Source organism: Alosa alosa, chromosome 4 (assembly GCF_017589495.1).
Source record: "Alosa alosa isolate M-15738 ecotype Scorff River chromosome 4, AALO_Geno_1.1, whole genome shotgun sequence".
In the NCBI taxonomy this organism is placed as follows: Eukaryota; Metazoa; Chordata; class Actinopteri; order Clupeiformes; family Clupeidae; genus Alosa; species Alosa alosa.
In genome coordinates this window covers 25,381,497-25,399,015 of record NC_063192.1, presented here as the reverse complement: position 1 = coordinate 25,399,015, position 17,519 = coordinate 25,381,497, and the positions used below count along the sequence as shown (strand labels likewise).

At 45.4% G+C, this 17,519-nt stretch overlaps 1 protein-coding gene across 3 annotated transcripts in view; it reads right to left on the bottom strand.

Moving 5' to 3' along the window:
- LOC125293159 (probable G-protein coupled receptor 153) overlaps positions 1-14,928 on the bottom strand; it is a 33,015-nt gene extending 18,087 nt beyond the window's left edge. The window contains exons 1-2 of one of the 3 annotated variants that reach the window (XM_048240885.1): positions 14,025-14,928; positions 2,272-2,947 (exon numbers count right to left, since the gene is read on the bottom strand). In XM_048240885.1, coding sequence (XP_048096842.1) covers positions 2,272-2,627 — 356 coding nt within the window. In that variant the 5' untranslated portion in view covers positions 2,628-2,947; positions 14,025-14,928. The remainder of the gene's footprint in view (positions 1-2,271; positions 2,948-14,024) is intronic. The other 2 variants (XM_048240883.1, XM_048240884.1) reach the window with 2 other exon arrangements.
- Positions 14,929-17,519: the final 2,591 nt, after the last annotated feature.

Here is a 17,519-nt window from a genome sequence, read left to right as displayed (position 1 = left end):
GGAGGGAGAGAGGGAGGGAGAGAGAGGCAGCGATGCGCCAGGCCGAGCTACTGTCACAGCGGCCGCTGAGCTCGCGTCACAAACGCTCCTCGTCACCCCCAGCAACCCAGCCGGCTCAGGCCTGTGCACTCACGGCTGCTCCCATAAATAATAAGCCAGCCTCTACGCCCTCGCTCCCCACAACCAAATGCACAGGCTGTGTTACACAGAAAGTGCATACAAATGCTTGTATGTTGGACATACAGTGTAATACTACAGCTTTAGCACAATGGCAAGAGGCCTGGACATATAGTGTTCTATATACAGTCTCCCCACATCATCTCTCCCTCTCTCTCCCTTTCTCTCTCTCCCTCTCTCTCTCCCTGCCTCCTGCTCTGCTGGAGCTTTTAAATATTCATTGGCTGACTGGATGGCTGGAGGGAATGTTCTTTCCTGCAGCTCCAGAGTGGAGGTGATCTCTCCTCCAGTCAGACTTAGCACGGCAAGACAAGGCTGTGCTCTCAGGAGCCATAACCTTTCATAAGCCAGGCTGGAGCTGCAAGAGAGAGAGAGCTCTCTCCTTGTGTTTCAAAACAAGAACATGCAACACCGGTTGTTTGTGTGTGTGTGTGTGTGTGTGTGTGTGTGTGTGTGTGTGTGTGTGTGACCTATATGTATGCATCCCATTTAATGATACACGCGCGCCAAAGCTCTATACAGTGTTTGGACTCTGCAGATTCTCTGTCACTGCCCTGGCTGTTATGGTTATGCTTTCATAAATAGCTTTCTGTACAGATACATGGACGCACCTATCCCTCTGTCTCCACTCTGACACTGGCCAGCACAACCACACGCGTCAGCTACAGAACAATCCTTTTTTATATCATGGCACATACATAATATGCAGGATATATATTTTGAGTGACACCTATGAACCTTTGTGTGAAATATGTGAAAGAGAAATACTAGAGGATGAATCTAGTTAGACAGAACTGCAAGGTAAGCAGATGTTCCACAGTATGATTTTGCAGTCGTTATATAATCTCATGGGGTTTATAGTTACACACTGACTGAAATAAATACTTAATGTATGGATTGCAGAAGAGCCTCAGAACACAACACGTCTTAAATGTACTGAATATGCTGCTCTATTTACATAGCTCGTGTTCAGAACATCCCTACGTTCACTGCGTATGGCACTATACTGTACTGTATAGTGAATAACCACCATATGCAGTGAATGAGTAAATGTTCTGAACATAGGGATGGTCTTTCTTTTTCTTCTAAACACAGTTGGTATAGTAACCAAAGATTTTAGAGCGGAGCACGATAGCTCTGTTACGTCATTGGCATGAAGTACGCTCTGAGCCCGAGTAGTGCTGTAAAATCTTTGATAGTAACTAAGTATGGCTCTGATATGGAAGACACGTATAACTCATCTTCTCCCTGACTATACTGAAGTTGATATGTGATAAGTGATATGTGTGATAAGACTAGCCTAGAAATCTAGACGCACCCTAGCGTTACATTTGCTGCCAGGGCTAGTCTAGCAACTCTCCGCTGGCTTGTGAGCTCGAAAAATTAAACTTCTATCAGGCCAATCAAATCGTGTATAGAGTCGTTAGGCAGGCTTAACATAATGATTGATGGCAGAGTTGCAACGGTTTGGCTTGAATTCCCTGCTACTTGAAAACAAATAAGATGGATGTTGTGTGACATGAGTTAAGCTTTCATTAAGTTGGCAAAAGTTTGAACTAGCCAACTAGCTCCGCTGGTGGGAAACGCATGGGACTCATAAGCTGTCCCATTAAGGCAGAGGGAATTTGAAAGACAACCGATTATCCCGCCCCTCGGACTGAGCACTGTGAATGGTGAGTGCCCAGACCCTACATTTTAATGTGGGTCTGGCTCGTCAGGCTATGATAAGACAACAAAATACACTTGAAAAACATGACATTCCAGTTCAGTGGACACTGCTCACTTGTCAGTAGTGATGGGCAAATGAAGCTTTGGTGAACCACTAAACCACAGCGGTGTGAAGCTAGCGACACTAATGAAAAAATCCAATATGGCCACCACATGTAGATTTTTTAACATAAAAGTCTTTAACCAAACCAGTATATGTAACCAAAAATATTGGTTTGTTAAGGACTTTTATGTTGAAAAATGTATGTGTGGCGGCCAGCTTTTTGCTTTTCAGCTAGTGTCGCTAGGTTCACACTGCTGTGGTTCAGTGGTTCACCAAAGCTTTATTTGCCCATCAATACTTGTCAGGTCTCTCAAGATCCTTACCTGTAGTTGACCGGCCAGCGCACCATCCACATGCGGTGGTAGGAGAGCGAGGTGATGGAGAAGCAGGTGACCAGCGTGAGGGTGTAGAAGGTGGAGACGAACACCTTGCAGAGGCCCTCGTTCCACTCGTAGGTGGAGTGCTGGCGGCGCAGCGTGATGACGCAGTACATGGTGACGGGGATGCCCATGTTGAGGATGTGCGTGCCGGCCAGCGTGCATATCAGGAACTCCAGAGGCTTCCATTTCTTCTGCTTCGCGCTCACGCTCAGGATGCCCCAGGCGTTGGCCAGGATGGACACGCCCGAGCAGACCAGCCACGCCAGAGCGTTGGTGCCGATCACCTCCTCATCGCTCATGGTGCGGGCGGGGCGGGGCGCCGCGGCCAACGGCCGGGCGAGGTCGGGGCGCAGGCGGAGGCGAAGGACGGGTGGTGGAGGCGGCAGCGGCAGACGGAGGTGCGGGCGTGGTGGCGACGGTGGCGGCGGGGTGGAGGACGAGGACGAGGGCGAGCCTGAGCCTGGACGAGACCGGGCATCCTACTGGGGCGGGCACGGGGGCTAGGGCTGCAGCAGGGGCACGGGCCGGGCGGCGTGGGGCACTCTGAGCATGGCAGCCGCGGGACACGGCGGAGGAAGGGGAGGAGGCACAGACACGCCACGCCAGAACGCCAAGAGTCCTGGAGAGAGGAGAGGAGAGGAGAGGAGAGAAGAGGAGAGGAGAGGAGAGGAGAGGAGAGGAGAGGAGAGGATAGGAGAGGAGAGGAGAGGAGAGAGAGGAGAGGAGAGGAGAGAAGGGAGGAGAGGATAGGAGAGGGAGGAGCAAGGAGAAGAGAGGAGGGAGAGAGGAGAGGGAGGAGAGGAGAGAGGAGAGGCAAGAGAGGGGAGGGAGAAGAGAGGAGGGAGGAGAGGAGAAGGAAGAGAGGAGAGAGAGGGAGGAGAGAAGAAATGACAAGAGGAGATAACAGGATGAAGAGTGAGGACACACAGTTGGTAAATAAAGAGATAAAGAGATGAATGGATGTGGGAAGTGAGAGGGAAACAAATGCAAACAAAGGAATAAAGGAGAACAACAACAAAAAATAAGAAATGCAAAAGAAAGGAGAGAAGGTTTGGGAGGAACAGATGGGTGTGGAGTGAAGGGAGGGTGCGGTAAGACCAGCCAAAAGATGTAACAGCCAAGGAGATGAAAGGTGAGGGGAGCGTTGGGACAAGAAGAGAGAGAGAGAGAGAGAGAGAGGGAGAGAGAGAGGGAGAGGGAGAGGGAGAGAGAGAGAGAGAGAGGGAGAGGGAGAGAGAGAGAGAGGGAGAGGGAGGGAGAGAGAGAGAGAGAGAGAGAGAGGAAGAGGGAGGGAGATCAAAGGAACATTTGTTAGAAACCTTAATACAAGTCAGCATGAACTAAATATCAGGGAAGGGCACGACAGCATACATGTGTCAGCACCTTCAGCTAGAAGTCCTTATAACATTGCACTTCAGCTATCCTTATAACATTGCACCTCAGCTATCCTTATAACATTGCACCTCAGCTATCCTTTGCACTTGCTTTGATGTGAAAATTGTTCAAATTGACATATATTTAATAGCCCCCTGACTTCAGCGGCATGAAATTAATTGGAAAATGCTGTAAACAAGGAAGTTGAATTGTTACATGAAAAAAATATAGCTTTTGCTATCTCTTTATCAGCATAAGGCTCTCTCACAGTGACACCCCATATTCCTGATTGACAGCTGTTGATGAGGGGGCTGCACATGCTCACAGAAGAGCATGGAGCTGATGTCACTCAGGGACATATAGATGCTGTGTTTCTGTATGCATATCATCAGCCTCTCCATGGTATGGTCCCTGCCCCCTGCCAGCCTAGAGGCAAGAGGAACCTGCCCGCCTGGACATCACTGGGAGTACCATCGTGTCATGACACTGATCAATATGCCTGCAGATCAATTAGTCACTCTGACACTCATACTCACACACACACACAGAAAATCATACACACAGACACACATACACTCCACAGAAACAGAACTCTGATGTAAGGTTCAGGCTGTGCAATCTGCCAGGTTTGGGCCTCACATGTCGGGGATCCTTATCAGCAGCATGCCGGTGTGAGCGTTTGATAATCTGGCCGCTGGGTGTTTGCCTCAGCATTTCAGCATCTGTTTGCTCTCGATTAACGTTTTATTACAGCTGACATATCGAATCAGCGCAGATTCTTTTTTCTCTTTCTCTCTCTCTCTCTCGCTCTCTCTGTTTCACTCGATGTTCTGGTTTATGGTTGAGATCGGATAGATACTGTTGCCATCATCGGTCCACGTTTCACTGCTCAGGCTGACAGGCAGTGCATCATGTAGCACCCAGACACACACCACTGCAGATCTCTGCAAAAGATACTAAAAGTACAATAGCTGGTGGGTAGGCGATGTTTTCAGTACCGCAGCTTAGTAAGTATACCCATTGTTACAGAATGTAACAGGTCATTGAAATGATCATAGTATTTATATAAAGGAAAGACAGGCACTGCAATGCAACCTAGAACATTAATAACCCTATTAATCTCCTCTCTCTCTCTCCCTCTCTCTCTCTCCCTCTCTCTGTGTGTGGCAGTGGCACCTCCTCTGTGCCCTGTTGTGCACTCGTGAGGACTCCCACTGATGCTGGCGGACAGGTAGGGCTGCCACTAGGCTCCAGTGGCCTTCATTAGGCACCCCACTGGGGCCAGTGCCACTACATCAATATCACAATACACCTAAGAGTTGCAATTCCGCTATCACCATAGCACATTTGAGTAAGAATGTGCAGAGTGAGCCTGACCATGCACACATGCACAGAGTGTGTGTGTGTGTGTGTGTGTGTGTGTGTGTGTGTGTGTGTGTGTGTGTGTGTGTGTGTATGTGTGTGTGTGTCCTGGAGCCCATGAGAGATGAGAGGTGAAGCAGCCTGGCTGAGCACAGAGAGAGATTGCACATTAGTGCCTAGCATGGAGCGGGAGCAGGCCCAGTTTATAGGGGGCCCGTGCAGCCGCAGAAAACGCTGATGTATCCTAGCGTCCACACAGAGTCCAGTAATGAGCTAACTGCAATGCAAAAGCCAAGCGTCAGTGGCCAATAAACTAAATGTCAGGGTCAAGATTTAAACGGAGGTCTTTTTTCATTGTTTATCCTCCGTCTCTATACGTCTCTCTCTCTCTACATTTCCCTCTCACTTTAATCTCTCTCTCTCTCTCTCTCCCGGCACTTTCTACCGCAGGTAATCTGACATTTTCTTCAAGCTCTATATCCACAAAGCTCTTGTCCCAAAGCACGTTCCCCTTTAACTGACAACCTGTATGCTACATTGTGTTTGCTACAAAGCTACAGCTGCTCTCTTTGATGCCAGACATTCAATTACTAGGCTGTGTGAGGCCGGGGCCTTTAATGCTGCCACGTTACACACACATTAAACCCCCCCCCCATTTACCAGTGGGTTGACCCCTTTATGATCTCATCTTATACTCATTCAAATTTCACAGGCATCTCCAAATCCAAACAAATCCGTTTGCAGGCCAAGCTGTCCCTATATTCACCATTTAAAATCCAATTTTCTCTCAGTCTCTCTCTCTCTTTCTCCCAGGCCTCATGTCCCTGTGGGCTTGCAATGCACATCGTTTGAACCCACCATCAAAATAACAAAATATGCAATTTTCCACCGACAGGGCCAAAACAATGAAACCTATTTAAAAGTCTAATACAAAAGAGCATTTCCTCTTGTGTACTCCACTTGCCACTCAGTCCCTTTCATCAGGCGGTCATTCCATTTAATCCCGCCACTAAGCGGACCTTAGACGGGATTTATAACGGCCATTATGGTAAAATGTCTGAATAAGGCAGCCAACGCTTGTCGTGGGCCACTTTTACACAAGTAATCCTCAACATTAGAATTTAAATGAAGGCGCTGTGAAGGCGTTGCATATGGGGCTTCAATTAGCTGTCCACCCACTGCCTGCATGAGTAATGGATGGGTTTGCAAATCAGCTGTCTGCAAGACCCCTGTGCTAAAAGAGCATTGAAGCTTGTGTTTTTTTGCGTGCCTTAATGGGGTTTCATCGTTCTACCCTGCCGGTGCGGGATTCGGAGGTGGGGGCGCGATTGTTTATAGTAAACACAAACATCAAGAGATTATTAGACTGAGCGAGAGTATTGCACTGACTCACTGAGGTCATGAGGTGCGGTGGCCTACGTATGAGTGTGCCTGTGTGTTCAGCATGTCTTGAGTGTCACATGACAGGAGGTCAGGGCACCACAAGGCAAGAAATAGATGTGGGTGGGTGTGTGAGCCAAGGTCAGTCTCAGATGTGGCGATAACATACTCTACCAAAGGGGCCGAGAGAGAGAGAGAGACACAGAAGCTCTGACCCCCATCTGTAACCTTGATCAGTAATCCTACGGCTATGGATGGTCACGTTAAAGCCACACCATCTGCATCCATCCCTTGGGCTGACAGACCGGTGAAGGAGATGAATGGAGGGAGGCATCGATGGACAAATAAACAAATGAAGGGGGATCATTAATCATGGAAACTTGTTTTCCACCGCCCATTAAAACAGTTATGCCCTACAATAAATGACCATCACCACCATCCTTAGCCTTAAGTGTTAAGTAATGTCCACACCGACTGATGATCTACTACTGTTTGATCTACAATCCTCTAGCTCTAGTTCTAGAGTCCAAGCATTGACAAGACAGTGCATCTGGACACCATCCAACTAAACAAAGGTCTTTTTTGTCAATTCCAGACAGTGCTTTAGCACACAGTGAACAGTGAGCTGGAACAAGCAGCCAACTCTCCTCTCTGAATGTCGGTTACTGTGCTTGGGGAGGCTGGGCAGAGGAGGTGTGATGTTGACCTACATCTCCCTTTGGTTTGGACAAGTTCAGGCGCGCTGCTCCCTTGCTGATGTGAGTGACGCATTCGCGTTGCCTGAGAGGCCGAGGTTTCAACGGCTGTCGCAAGCGATGAGGGCTGTGTGGAGAGGCAGCAGTGTCCCCGGCCAGTGCCAGCCTCAGCAACACACACACACACACACACACACACACACACACATACGATATTCACATAAATACACAACACAATGACCCCCAAACAAAAACACTCAGCTCTCTCACACACACACACACACACAATCCACACATATATGATATTCAACACAATGATCCCCAAACAAAAACACACAACTAACTCTCTCTCACACACACACACACACACACACACACTTTTATAAATTTAGCACAGAGCTTGGGCTGTAAGTTCAAGAAGCTTATTATCGGAAAACACAAACACAATGATCCGTCATGGCTGTTTCATCTCAGCACTGACACGCTTGTTCCCGATTTTGGCCAAACATGCGGGTGGAGACAGGAGCCCAGGGAGATGGAGTGGAGCACTTCGCCCATGTTTACAGCATCAAGTGCGCTTTCCAGAGGAAGGTACAAGGACCGTGATGACAGCTCTGATGAAGTCCACAAATCCACATAACCAAACATGAAGATGGCTGGATGCACACAAACATTCAGGCAGTATCTTCCCTGTACAAGAGCTGCATGTCCAAAAGAGATGCCCCACTTGAGATGAGTGATGGTAAACTTACTGGGGTTGACTGTAAGGTGAGATTAATATGCCATAAAATATGGTAAACAACAGGCCCATCTGTGTCACCGCAGTGCAGAAGTGCGCACACTGCGTGACTTAAACCATGTTTGGTAAGCAAAAACTCAAAGGAATCTCTTTGTAAATAGAGCAAACATTGTGCATTGGATATGCCAGGATCTTAATGAACAGCCCTCTTGGGGAATGTTAGAACTTCACTTCACTCAGTAACTGCTTTACCAACTGCTTCACCTCAACCTCTATTGTCAGAGGTTTTCAGTCCCCTGAAAACATGACTTGACTGCTGGTCTCAGGGATGTTTCTTGTTAATGTTAACAATACAATATGAATTGTTTTTTAATCGTTAAACAGTACTGTACTGTATGATTACCATTGGCTCAGCGCTTTTGCACACCTCTTTTGGGACAGGTGCGTCGGAGAAAGTAAGGTCACCAGTAATGCGTGTTGAAGAGATCCCGCACACCGTCCTTTACACATGCAAATACTTTATTATACTTCACACAACGTTTCGGTCACACAGACCGAATTCACCTGAGGGAGGTCTGTGTGACCGACACGTTGTGTGAAGTATAATAAAGTATTTGCATGCGTATAGGACAGTGTGCAGGATTTCTGATTACCATTGGCTACCATTAGCTTCTATTAGCAATGAAGGAGGGGTTTGCGTGCAATTGTATGTGCTTGGGCAGTAGCCATTATTGACTTTCTGTTTCTGTAGCAACATCAATTAGGATACAGACTGAGAGTTTACAATAGAATGCAATCTCACAGTGGGTCATTCTGTACATTTCAGATGCATGGGACAGATCATCAGAAGTTCTGGTTGCATTCACACAGCACACTGTGTGATAGAGAGTACTGTGTCACTTATTTTATGCATGACAGGTTAAAATCAAGGCCTGACAATGTCTTTAAGAGAACACAAACCACCAACAAATGCACAAATAGCAGTGCAATCCCTCTCCTGTTGGGAGGATGTGCTTACACACACACACACACACACACACACACACACACACACACACAGGCTCTGACAACACACACAAACACCTCGGTGTGTCACTCTCACTCAGAGAATGTCAGGATGCAAGGACGTCTGAAACAGCTCAGGAGGAGAGACGGGGGTTGGGGGTTGGGGCGTAGATATTTCAGCTCCCCCCATTGTGAGTTTAACAGAGCACACAGTCTGCTGGGGAGGCGGAGAGTTGAGCAGAGGCTACAAATTACAGTGGTGTGCTATTGAGTCATCGGCGAGGCGTTTATGTGCTACTCAAAGCAAGAGCAGGCAGAGAGAGAGACGAGAGGAAGAGAGAGAGAGAGAGATCAATTATGGGACATTTGTCAGTCCTCTGTCTGAGATTCTCCTATTTCCACACCTCCCCTTGCTGTAAATAATAGTAAGTATCGAAGAACTATGCTAATGCATGAAATGGTACAGCTGGCAGAGTGCAAGGTCGTCCGCACAACACTTCTCATCTGAGGGCCAGAGGAGCTGGTGAATCATGCTGCGCAATTTAAGAACTAATCTCACAGTATGTGTGTGTGTGTGTGTGTGTGTGTGTGTGTGTGTGTGTGTGTGTGTGTGTGTGTGTGTGTACTGTGTGTGTGTGTGTGCTTGTGTGTGTGTGTGTGTGTGTGTGTGTGTGTACTTGTGTGTGTGTGTGTGTACTTGTGTGTGTGTGTGTGTGTGTGTGTGTGTGTGTGTGTACTTGTGTGTGTGTGTGTGTGTGTGTGTACTTGTGTGTGTGTGTGTACTTGTGTGTGTGTGTGTGTGTGTGTGTGTGTAAGAGAGAGAGAGAGAGAATTAAAGAGAGAAAGAGGGTGATAAGAGACGAATATCCATAGGCCAAAGAAATCCAGGTAAATGTAGTGTGTGCACTGCAAAAGGCACATTGGTAGATGACTTTGTGCTGCATCTGTTCTAGTGAAGGACAGAGAGATAGCTACAGAGAAAGAAGGTAGTGAGAGAGAGTTTAGCTAGAGAGAGAGAGAGAGAGAGAGAGAGAGAGAGAGAGGAGGACTACTCATCAACAAAATAATGTGTTATTGCCAATGAATCAATCAGGAAAAACAATTCAGTGTTTTGAAATGATAGTAATATCAGGATAAGGTAAAGTAAATCTGAATGACAAAAACATGCCATAGCATTGTGACTTTAACCACAAAACCGCTCTTGTGGTCTTATTATTTTCCTAATGAAACTGTGTGCAACAATAAGGCAGTCAAATATGGTCAACTTTCCTGTCTGGACTGATAATATGTTTGTAATGTGCAGTGCACCCCTTGGCCACAGTAGTTCTCAGTAGATTTGTTCATGTGGACTGCCCACTGTCTCAACCTGATGACAATTTCCTGGGAGCAGCAATAAAGAGTTTCAGTTCAATTTGCTCCATATTTGTGTTTGGACATGTTGCTGAAATACCTGAGGTGACACTACACTACATTACATAGAATCTCACTTTATTAACACAGAACTAATAAAGTATGGCACTGCATCCCATGACTACAAATTGATACAGTTTGTTAGCTGAAACTGGAAGCATTAGTATGGGTTATGCTTCCACTGTGATGGGTTATTTGAAGTGGGCACGTTTGTGTTACTGTAATCAGTTTGAATTTACCCACAGGCCAAAAAACTGATAATTTCTCAACGCTATGCAGTTTAATAAGTGAGCCTTTGATCTACTTCGCCCCACTGATGCCTGATAAAGACAACTTAATTTCCTCTCTGTGCATAAGTAGCGAGTGTCTGAAGGGGGGAAGGAGCTCTACGGCCGAGGCCTGCGTCTTCGTATCGGCTGCCTTGTCAATCACATCTCAGATTACGTTTAGCCATAAGTGGCGAGTGCTAACTGACCCTACCGTGAACTTGTCAAAACGTCTCACTCAGGGTGGCCATTTGAGGCTTTGTCCCCTGTGATGGATGACGTTGGTAGACTACATTATTGCATGCACCAGTCGATAATTCAATGATTGAATACTGACGCAGGGCTCTTACGGCCTGCTGTCCCAACCTGACCCTCCTGCTCGAGCATTCTGATGCCCCATCAACCATGCTTCTCTGAGGCGCCTCCTGTGAACTGACGACATAGGTGTGCACTGCTACATTCCAGATACCACTGCGAGGACTTTTATTGCTTTGCTACCCGCTGCATAATTAAAGTTCTATTAAACTGTGGGTATCCCACGGCGACAAAGCTTCCACTGAGATCAGGGACTGGGGTGTGATGATTGGGACACTTGGACACTTGTAACAGAAAACACACCTTTGATGCAGCCAGGCTTCAAACAAACAAGATGGAAGTGGTGAGAGGATGAGATGGAGAGGGTGAGCTTGCAAAATTCTTCTGTAGTAACCGTGACTGGGGGAAATGGGGAATTAGGCCTGTCCTCATCCATATTTCAGTTTCTTTGTGCAGGAAAGAGAGAGAGTCTGGAAGTGTTTATGAGTGTTAGAGTGAGCGTGAGAGAAAAAGGGAAAGTGTGTGTGTGTGTGTGTGTGTGTGTGTGTGTGTGTGTGTGTGTGTGTGTGTGTGAGGGGGCAGAGAAAGAGAAAGCGTGAGGGTTGGTGTTGATGTGTGTAAGAGAGAACGAGCGAGAGAGAGAGGGTCTGTGTGTGTGAGAGAAGGAAAAGATGGAATGAGAGTCTAGAGAGGAGGAGATGGGTGCAGTTGTGCGCTGCTTGAGGCTCACAATCTTCCCTGCTGCCATCTCTCTGATAGATGACCTTTAATTTCACTGCATCCTCTTTTGTCGGAAAGCGCTGGAGAGCAGCTGGGTGTTTTCCCTAACCGACATACACAATTAGGAGGGAACAAGCTCCGCATTTATTTTTAATGATGCTCAAGAGATACTTCATCCAGCTATTAAGTTAAGTCACATGCCAGGGTCTCTCGTGTATATTTGCTGACAGCTCAGGCTGTGGATGAAGTCTCCACTACTAAGAGGTGCACTCATCTATAAACTAGCAGGTTTCAGCACACAGCACTTCACCCTGCTAGACAGGGAGCATCTACTGGACCCCTGTTTTGAGGTTGTGTAGGAAAACCCTTCACACATCCCCACCCTAAACAGATAAATAATCGCATTGTCTGACCAAGATCTCTGTTTTTCACTCTCACAGTGAGGTGTCCAAACATGCACCTCTCACTTGGTCCAGATGTCATGCTAAGAGTAATGTACATGGTCCTCAGTAGCCATAACTGCTGTTGCTTCAGACCTCGGCACATACTCTGGAGTGTGTGGAACATGGTGTTCGCCAAGACAGCCAAAAGAGGCAGGATTAGCTCTGGAATTGGATAACAGAAATCTGTCAGGTCCGGCCGAGCACACATTTTTCAATGAAGTGCCATGCTTTTGTACACAAGAGTTTTACAAGATTTACATATTCCTAAACATTTCCTCCAACAGAGCTTCTCCTCAGAGCCAGCCCAATAGGGCTGTTCAGTTCTGTGTGATGCTATAAGAACATTATTTTCTTTCAAGCAGAATTGTCGCTACTAAAGTGAACAGCTCTATAGCAGCTAGCACTGTGTGTATATAGACTGTATTGAAGGGTCATGAAGGAAAATGCTTCTCATAGTCAGAGGCAGGAGAAACTAGATGGAGACGTGTGATAAATGTTGGGATAAACCTGGGACTGGACTTTATTATATGAATGTGTTCTCTATTCACCATATGTCATCACCTGTAGGTGGATGCGGAACTGATTTGGCACACTGATGACTGCAGCCTTCAACAAGCATCTGTGTGTGTGTGTGTGTGTGTGTGTGTGTGTGTGTGTGTGTGTGTCCAATCTGATCGTTGGAATTGTTGGTTTTACATTGATTGATCGGCTTAACTGTGTGAGTTTCTGTGGTTGAGCTAAAACAGCACGGTATTAACAGGCTTAATTCCCAGGAAGAACAAACTGATAAAAAATGACATACAATCTAACTAATCTCTATTCTCATTTTGATTAATGTATCTGTCAAATAGATTCTTCTCAATGTGGCTGTCACTTATGTGAAAATCACATTTAGGCTATAAATGCTTCTGTTTCATGAAAATAGTAGCTGTGGTAGGCCTACCTACTGTATAAGGAACCTAATCATGTAGCTCACAACATTCAAAATGTTGACATTCTTCATAAGACAGTGATTCTCCATGTTCAGGGCCATAGCTGTTATTCTTGACTGGATAGTAGTATTTAAACTTGGTTTCCACAAAGTTCAGAGAGCAACACGTTGTCAATAGCAACACCATAACATGGAAGTAGGCCATGCCAGCTTCACTAGGCTACTCTACTTCTGTATTCAATCCAAATCATCAACAGCACACCAATCAATTTTCAAATGATTAGCCGACTGGTGGTGGCAGTTTTGCCACCAAGTGGGATCAAGCGGTCCATGATACAAGTTACACATTTTTGCTGTTTAGACACTCCTCCGACAGCCATGCGTTCCAGCTGAGCGCCTTTATAACAAATGGGTCGGATGAGAGAGAATAAGGAGAGAAAATTTGCTATTTTATTGGAGGCGTGGATAGCGTGAACATATCTAGCTTGTGAGCAATGGTTCATTAAAAAAAAAAAAGCTCATTTAAATTTGAGAACTGGCGTTCATATGGGCAACTGGCGTGTAAAGCACTGAAAAATGAAAGACTAGAGACTTCCCTATTCTCAACAATTCTGTAATTCCATCAACACATTAATTATTTTTTGGCTACTTTGTGTTTACGTGCCCTTGTGTTAACTTCTTTCTCGTTCATGGAGCTACTGAGTGAAAAATACAGCCATTATTTGTGTGGGTGTTCCCAATCCCAACTCGAGGTTAGGCTACTGTGTACTTAATTGTTGACACCTGAGCGGCTGCGGAGCTGTCAATGAAATGAGCTCAGGGATGGAAGTGATTGAAAATAACCCGTCCCTGACATTTAAAACACAAAACCAATGTTCTTTTTATGGCCTGGCAGTGTCCCAAAAGGCACACCAAGCTGTGTCTGACCTTGTGCTCTGTAAAAACATGAACACCGCTTAGGCTACCATTCAAACCAAACCATAGGATATCATCAACTGCTATAACAAGCGAACGACTGCACAGGGCGAAAGCGAATGAAAAACATCAGCAGCCTACCTTCTTTGAGCGACAATCTCTTCAATGTACAGAATCACAAACAAACGGCGGTGCCTATTCCCCTTGTAATGTTTCGGTATTCAAAACTGTGGCGTGCAATCCTTACATTCCGACCTGTGAGATGGTATGCACGGCAAAGAACAGTCCGGAGCGAAACATATGTCACGCAAAATGGAAAATGGACAGGCAGGCTAAGAATGCTTAGAGTGGCGCCTAAAAAAGCACTTCCCGAACGTCTTTCATTTCGTTAGAGCGGAATCAGCTTTCGATCTCATTTGTTACCAATCCAGGGCGAATGGATGCAAAAAAACGCCGTGATTTAACACAGCATGCTCGTATTGCATTCTTAAACAAATGTCTACCGTATCCATACAGTTATCGCTCAACGAAGCAGAAACAGTGAATGAGAACGATCTCTTCGTCAAAGCACGTTTTCCATGTCGCTCCCGGGGTGGAGTTGCATTTCATTTAAATCACTTCACTTGTAAACACTGACATTTTTAGTTCTGATAGACAGTGGTTTTCTTTTGTAGAGAGCAATCTGCCATATGTTGTTGAATAAAAATAAGTATATCCTGTAAAGTTAGCAAGTAGCCTCTCCAAAGCTGTTTTTCCTGAAAACTATTTTGAAAATGAAACTATGACTGCAACATCCTACACAAAAGCAAGAGAATGCGCTATAGGTATCCACACAAGGTCCAATAACGCACACAATAGACCACATCAGTGCGACTCGAATGGCGAGGCATCCCCTACACTGCGCACGGGGTGGTGATTGGCTGGAGACTTGTCAGCAATTGCTACCAACACACTCTCGGTTGAGGAGATGGGTCGGGCACAGTTCCGTCAGAGACGTGGGCCAAGCCACATAGAGACCCACATGCCCAGCGATACGAATACCCAGGCTGTGGTGAGGGATGACTAGGGCATGCGAGCGCTCAGTAAAGGGAGGGGTGGGTTGTGGGTAGAGGTGGAGGGCACCACTGGATCCTTATCAGTCGACTCACTGCGTTTGTCTTCAGTGGATGTTGTTGTTACAGCCTTTCACATGTCCTCGCTCGTTGACTTTATTGTGCTCTTACATAACATGCAAAGGGAGGACTTCTCCCCTTGATGATTTGCTTAATGCATGAATAAGTTCTCCCCCGGGGACTTTCTTGCACCCAGTGAAGAAAAACACAGTTGTAATTCAAGAGAAAGGCAACATGACACGTGGCTATGGAATTAAATAAAATCGACCGTCACATAAATCAAGTTACACAGCATTGTACACATATTGGAAAATATACACCTTCAATCCACAATAGTATAACACACATTTGTTTCGCATCATACACACCACTAACGCACTTCTGTGTACAATTTCACAGAAATTGAACATTATATTCTATACAGTCTTTGCCATTCACATATCTCTTTGGCCAAGATGTCAATGCACTCTCGCTCTCTTTTGCGCGCGCACAGACACACAGACACACCTGCACCATCACATTCAATACGGCTCTCCGTCCGCCTTTGAAGTTAACGGAGGATCACAGGACCAATCAACGCAACATTTAATATTCAGCAAGGCTTGCACAATGTGCAAATGTAAAAAACGTAGTCATGTCCCTCGGGCTAAGGCCAACCATCGATTTAGAAGAAATGAGTTCAGCTCAGTATAGCCAAAATATTTCTTTGCTTTCTTTTCTTTTATTTCCAACAACGACCTGACATCAAAAGCACACCACATGGACTACCGTATTCACTGAAAATAAATATTTCACAAGAATACGTTTACTCGAATGTTGCTGCATATGCACACCACACCTGAAATTACTCTTTTGAAACATTCATTTCCATAGGTCCTGCAAGATACAACTAAATATCGTAAAACACCTACATGAACTTATTTGTTTTTTGTATGTATCAGTAAGGATGCAAATGCAGAGTGGAGTTTTGCACGGTAAGCGAGGTGCAGACCTTGCGCAACATTATTTTCAATACGTTCCCTGCTGATGCTGGACGGCATGCATGCATGTGCATTACGTAAGCCCAGTGCTGTGTGCATGTGATGTTGAATGATTCGCATGGAAGCCAAGCAGCACTGTTTGAATGGATCTCGGCATCATTCACAGAAAACAGATCTGAATGTAAAAAATGAAAGTAAACTGAAGTCCCACATACAAATGGTCTGTTACTGTACGTAGCCTAAAAGGGTCATGTGAGATATGACATGCAAAATGTCAGTGAGTTGCAATAGGTTTTAAAATTATATTTTTAATCTCGTGGTGACCACACATAGCCTAGCCCTAGATTAACTGCAATTTTTGCACAAAAACTAGAAGCAGTGGTAGATGTCTTACAGGGGCACTATATTTATAATATAACAAATATATATAGTTTAGATTGGAGCCATAAGCCAGTTGATTTACATTGGAGTAATAGTATCATTAGGTAATTGCTATTCTATAATTCTATGAAGAACCCATCATTGCAGGTGGTTGCTTTATGTGTTTGCAATTGTTAAGCAATTATAATAACATAAATGTAATTATTATGCAGAAATGTACTGGTATTATTGTGTGTTTACTCTGGGATATGAATGAAGCTGTCAAATGGTGGAAAACTCTTTAACTTGGACACATAATGGTAAAAATGAGAGGTGTATTTTAGTTACCAAGGCAACTGTAGATGAATCAAAGTCTACAAATGAAAAGAATAGAAGCGATAACACACCACTGAAACACTAGTTCAATCAGGTTGGCAAGATACCTCATTGAGTAGAATCCATCATTTGGATTTCTGAACATTCCACCATTCATGATGAGGTCTACATTGGAGTAGTAGTATCATTAGGTAATTGCTATTAAAAAATATACTGAGTACCAGTGTAGCCAGTAGTAGTGTATGTAAATTGATTAATACTTCAAAGACATTGGAGTAGAGGTAACGTTTTACAGTAGGCTACCTGAATAATGCATTTACATGTACGCATTTATTATGAGCTTTTAGACCTTTGTCTAGATGTGATAATAGCTGAAGTCAAGAGGCAATCGCGGAAGACTGTACGCACAAATTGTATGATGAAGACCCACTCTCCTGAGGATCTGAAGCTATCTGAATCAGTATCTTAGTAAGCTACATCATTTACACAGAGTAGTGGCACTCCCTAGCTCAGTATACATGCCAATCACATTAAAGACAGAGAGAGAGAGAGAGCTAGAAGAAAAATAACAAACCCTCGCCAACACGCAGCCAGGTGACCTGGAAGTAAATGCCGACAGAAGGCATGGCAGCCCACTCATCCTGTGCACTCCGGGCTGTGCCGCTCTCTCCTGTCTGCCTCTCTCTTGTTCTCCCAACTCTTGGGAAGAGAAGAGGGAGACTCACCCACACTGCACCCATCCACACTGGGCATACGCATGCCTAAATGAGAGAGGGGCCTACTGTAATTTATGACAACCACCAACACACACACACACACACACACACACACACAGACACACACACACA